This window comes from Agrilus planipennis, unplaced genomic scaffold (genome assembly GCF_000699045.2).
Source record: "Agrilus planipennis isolate EAB-ADULT unplaced genomic scaffold, Apla_2.0 scaffold343, whole genome shotgun sequence".
NCBI classification, from domain to species: Eukaryota; Metazoa; Arthropoda; class Insecta; order Coleoptera; family Buprestidae; genus Agrilus; species Agrilus planipennis.
Genome location: NW_020439179.1, coordinates 134,087 through 138,683, shown reverse-complemented (window position 1 = coordinate 138,683; position 4,597 = coordinate 134,087). Strand labels below are relative to the sequence as shown.

Below are 4,597 nucleotides of genomic sequence, written 5' to 3'. Positions count from 1 at the left end.
GTTTCACAACAACAAATTACAATACCTGCCACTTTCGTTGGAACCGCTGTTACTTCAGGAAAATGGAAAGCGGCATCTTGACCTTTAACTCCTGCAGGAACTGTATAATCTAGGTAGAACATTTCAAATTAATTTGACCCCGTAATAGTGTAGACTGTACATCACGGTTTTTCTGTGTTGGGCAGAAAACATCCTTTCTTTACTTATTGTAAAGCATGATTGAAGTACTTAATATATTACTTACTTTCAGGATAGGTAAAAGTACTTTTCACAAAAATTTTAAAATATTGCAAGTTGTGAAACTACTCACTATTGCTCAATAACGTCACAACTATTGGGGAATTCCTCCGATAATCGCAACCACCGTCGCATCATCTGTTGTCGTTTCAGTAAAATGTATGTCGCCTAGTATGTCGGTAATGTCGATTTTGGTAATTTAAAAAATTTAAAAACTTACGTGGGGTAAACTTAGGTGTCGCTCGCGCTCGACATTTCATACCCTGGTCCACCCATCACCTCCGAGGTGGACCACCTACTCCGACAGTTCTCTCCCCCCCCCCGAACCCCCCCTTGCTTAACAAATTTCCCTTCTCATTCCTCTTCCAAATCCCAACCTTTTATTCCTTTCCTGAGGATGAGTAACCCTCAGGGTTTATCTCCCTTCTCTAGGAGGGGTTTTAGTCGGTAAAAATACAACACTACCTCCCTTCAGGGGGTGTCTTTTGAAGATTTCCCCTCCTAGACAATAATCTAAAAAAAAACACCATTTGTTAGCTGATCCAAGTTGACGATTCTTCTTCTTGTTTGACGCACTATGTATCTCTTATCTGTGGCTATTTTCTAATAAAGGGTATATGTTAGATTTATGGATTAAGTTATATTATACAAATTAGGTTAAGCAAACATTTTTTAACTATGTTATCTCATAAATATTATATACAACTGTAGAAGTATTGGTCATGTGGCAAGTGGTAATCGAAAGCTAACAAGGAACAAGAGAGTACAAAAATTTATGTCTTCATGTGTTCTCTGGTTTCCTTATTAAGCTATTTGCCTGAGTTTGGCAGCTATTTAAAAGTATAACCTTATATACGAATATAAGAAATAGTAGTTTAGAAATGGATGATTTAACGCAGTTGGATGATGAAAGACGAGTAAGTTTCAGAAATGAAGACGATAATAATTCTTACAAATAGATGTGAAGGAATTTATGAAATAAGTGTTGTGCTAAAACAAAAAATGGGAAAACAGTTAATTAAGCTACACTGTTTTTATATAATTTTTATAGAATGTAGGATATTATGATGCATTATGCACATCAGGGTGCTGCCGTATTTATTTATGATGCTTCATTCTGTAGACTGATTTTGTAGTAGTGTTTTATATTGAGATGTAGGGCACTTTTTATCCATACATTAAAGCTTGAACGGTTCGCAATTGCCAATAATTCAATATATCCCTTTGCATCTTAACTATTTTCTATTTTAATGTTTTTTTTTTTCATTATTTTCAGACAAAACTCCATCAAAAACTGTCGACCATGAGTTTTGAGGATCTTTTACAGTTGAAGAAAACAATAGGTACCAAATTACTAAATGAGTCAGTCTTAGGCAATTCTGTCAAGAAGCTAAGAAGATCCTTTAAACGTTCTAATAAAAATTGCCCTCGAGAAATAAGTTCTAAAAAGAAGATATCGCTACAAACCACAAATGCTATTTCTACTACAAGGCCTCAACCACGAGACCCAAGGTTTGATTCTCTTTGTGGAAAATACGATGATAAGAAATTCAAACAAAACTACAAATTTATATTTAACATCAAAATGAAAGAAATGAAGCATCTGCAAAGAGAATTTGAGAATGAAGAAAATCCTGATAGGAAAATGAAAATTAAAAGATTACTACAAAGATTGGTACTGATACTACTTCTAATAATTTAATTAAACATTAATCTGAATTAATATTCAATCCTTTACACTCTACAGACTATCTCTAATTAATGAGAAAAAATTATTGCTACTTCATTACGCACGGTAGGGTAAGTTCGTTTCATACGAGTTGCTAGGTAACGAAATCATGCAACGGATGTCCTCCCTCTACTCGACCACGTAGTCGAGTTCGTAGTGGAGATCGCTTGAGCCCTGAGCGCGCTTCAATGCAACGTTAGTTACAGGAAACTCCGGCGTGTATAGTATAAAATTTAAATTCATAGTGTACAAATAATACCATTAAACCAATTCCTTAACCCCTATTCCGGTATGTTTGTGTGTTTGAAGAAGTTTCACTNTATATATATTGATATACTACTTTTGTTTTTATACAATATGCATACTAAAAAAATGTTTTTTAGGCAAATCAAATCCATGAACATGAACAACAAGAAGCTCAATCTAAGGAAGTTCAAGAGCTGTTAATGAATGGATTTAAACCAGTTTTTAAGAAAAAATGTAAGTTAAATAGCTTCTTTAACATATAGAATTTGCATAATACTATATTTTTAGCTGATGTACGGTTAGAACAAGCTATCGAAAAGTATGGAGAATTAAAAAATTCAAATAGAATGAAAAAATACATGGAAAGGAAATCAAAAAAGATAAAGAAGAAGGAACAAAAAAATAAACCTCCAATATTATGATGAATTCGTGCATGGACTGGCTAATCACTTGAAAGTTTGTAAAAACATTGAAATAGTCAAAACAAATTTTGCCAGAAATACTTCAGTCTTTTTCCAGATACGCATAAAATCATAAGGTTATGTTAGGAAAACAACACTTACATAATAAATCATTGCATTGTATTTTCCTTTTAAGTGGTACATCTCAAAAATAAAAAGAGATATAGATTTGTTTGAAAGTGTAAAAAGTGCTTTTTTTTACCCATTTTATAAGGTACCTTTATTTTACTATTTTTGAAGTACTTCATGCTTAATTAAATTGTTTTCCTACAAGAAAGATACCACACTGGTCAGCTATATGGAACTTGGAACTGTCAACATGACAGAATTATGACCACTTTTTTAATAATTAACTTTATTTAAAATAAATTACCAATGTCTACATATATATATATACACTTCTATGCTGTTCGTAACATTTTAGCTTCTTTCTTTTCCTGTAATTCTTTTCTCTGTTGTTCAACAATTGCTGCTCTTTCAACTATAAATTGTTTGTGTTCCTCTACATTTAATTCTTTAACAACTTCAATACCACAAGATCTTGCTATACCACATATCATTAAACATATTTCTTGCAATGTTTTAGTTTCCATTGTTGGATCTTCACTTTTTATCTTTGCGATTTCGTAAACATGCTTTAAAGTAATTTTCCCAGCAATCTCCTTACCTATAATGATCAATAGTAATAAAATAAGAAAATATGTTGTATATTGCACAATTAATAGTAAATGAGACAAAAATAATAAAACCTGGTTCCATTGCTGCTTTTTGAAGGCCAGCTGCTTGTTTTAGGAAATGCACCACTGGTGGTTTATGTAAGGTCAATATATAACTTCGATCAGGATTTACCGTTAAACGAGTTGGAATAGGGATACCTTCTTTAATATCTTTTGTTTGGTCATTAAAATCTTTACAAAAAGCTGCAATATTCACTCCACGCTACGAAAAATGATTGTATGAACGTTTAATCACCTTAGTTTTAATAGGCAATACCTGCCCTAACATAGGACCTAAAGGTGGCCCTGCTGCAGCCATACCTGCCGGAATGTTTGTTCGAAGCTTCCCATGCTGTATTTTCTCTGCTGTTTTCTTAATACTTTTAAGTCTGCTAACCGCCTTCGACATTTTTATATTTATTTAAATTAAGAAAGATACCTATATTATGAAAAATTATTCGGTTTTCATCACCCATAGATATGCGATGTAACATACTCACACATTGTTTCTGTTAATCCATAGATTTAGTCTATGAATTGTATTCATCTTAAAAACTACAGAATGTTATATTCAAGGTCACCAAGGGTACGTTCTACTAGGTGCTCACAACATTCATGCTTACGATTGTGGTTTTCCTATTCTACTATCTTGTTTAGTGTTTGAAATGGAATAAGTTTGAAGGCAATGCGAGCATTATGTTATAAGCAATCAACGATTGATTTGATAGAATTTTGAATGTGTGGGGATTACACTCATACAAGTAAACACACACATAACCTCAGTACACTCTACAACTACCTCTTTGCTTCATGACGACACAGCGCTCCGTACGGAGACTCGTGAAGTCAGGGATCTCAGGTTGGTAACAATGAATGTCACCAGCTTGGTGATTCATATTAGTTTTATTCATCGACTGTCATAGTCAGTAAGATTTTGTACTGCTTCGAACATTGATCAACCTCCTGTATTAATATTAATAAATTGTTATTGTTATTCACATTCACGCTCATTTAATTATATGTGCGAGTTATACCGAACCCCCACAAATGGTTATTCACAGCGACCTCTATCTTACAAACCGTGAACAAGTATGTCATAGCGTAGCAAATTGTCGGCCATGCGGGTCTACTTGAGGGTACACGACTGGCATGCCATAACATTAGAATACTTAATTCAATATTGAATTTTGCAAATGTTCGTAAAATAC

At 33.4% G+C, this 4,597-nt stretch overlaps 2 protein-coding genes across 4 annotated transcripts; one reads left to right on the top strand and one right to left on the bottom strand.

Moving 5' to 3' along the window:
• Positions 1 to 891: 891 nt before the first annotated feature.
• LOC108742644 (ribosomal RNA processing protein 36 homolog) lies at positions 892 to 2,872 on the top strand. Of its 2 annotated transcripts, XM_025978046.1 has the most exons (5): positions 892 to 1,154; positions 1,514 to 1,912; positions 2,350 to 2,446; positions 2,501 to 2,668; positions 2,732 to 2,872. In XM_025978046.1, exons 1-4 carry the CDS (start codon positions 1,119 to 1,121, stop codon positions 2,632 to 2,634), a joined length of 666 nt encoding a protein of 221 aa, XP_025833831.1. In that variant the 5' UTR covers positions 892 to 1,118; the 3' UTR covers positions 2,635 to 2,668; positions 2,732 to 2,872. The 2 variants fall into 2 exon arrangements, with proteins under 2 accessions (XP_025833831.1, XP_025833830.1); XM_025978045.1 differs by having other exon boundaries at positions 2,501 to 2,871.
• A 145-nt stretch (positions 2,873 to 3,017) lies between these two features.
• Positions 3,018 to 3,903, bottom strand: LOC108742643 (39S ribosomal protein L11, mitochondrial). 2 transcript variants are annotated; one of them, XM_018477915.2, is made up of 3 exons: positions 3,667 to 3,903; positions 3,423 to 3,612; positions 3,018 to 3,340 (listed from the first exon to the last, which is right to left on the bottom strand). In XM_018477915.2, the coding sequence occupies exons 1-3, from the start codon at positions 3,796 to 3,798 to the stop codon at positions 3,075 to 3,077; spliced, it is 588 nt and encodes a 195-aa protein (XP_018333417.1). In that variant the 5' UTR covers positions 3,799 to 3,903; the 3' UTR covers positions 3,018 to 3,074. The 2 variants fall into 2 exon arrangements, with proteins under 2 accessions (XP_018333417.1, XP_025833832.1); XM_025978047.1 differs by having other exon boundaries at positions 3,711 to 3,795.
• Positions 3,904 to 4,597: the final 694 nt, after the last annotated feature.

Excerpts from the sequence above, each read along its gene's own strand:
- LOC108742644 (XM_025978046.1), top strand. The coding sequence starts at position 1,119 with ATGGATGATTTAACGCAGTTGGATGATGAAAGACGA. Across the intron at positions 1,155-1,513 it reads AGTTGGATGATGAAAGACGA|ACAAAACTCCATCAAAAACT; the intron begins GTAAGTTTCAGA and ends CATTATTTTCAG. Across the intron at positions 2,447-2,500 it reads ACCAGTTTTTAAGAAAAAAT|CTGATGTACGGTTAGAACAA; the intron begins GTAAGTTAAATA and ends CTATATTTTTAG.
- LOC108742643 (XM_018477915.2), bottom strand. The coding sequence starts at position 3,798 with ATGTCGAAGGCGGTTAGCAGACTTAAAAGTATTAAGAAAACAGCAGAG. Across the intron at positions 3,613-3,666 it reads TAGGTCCTATGTTAGGGCAG|CGTGGAGTGAATATTGCAGC; the intron begins GTATTGCCTATT and ends CATTTTTCGTAG. Across the intron at positions 3,341-3,422 it reads AAAAGCAGCAATGGAACCAG|GTAAGGAGATTGCTGGGAAA; the intron begins GTTTTATTATTT and ends TGATCATTATAG.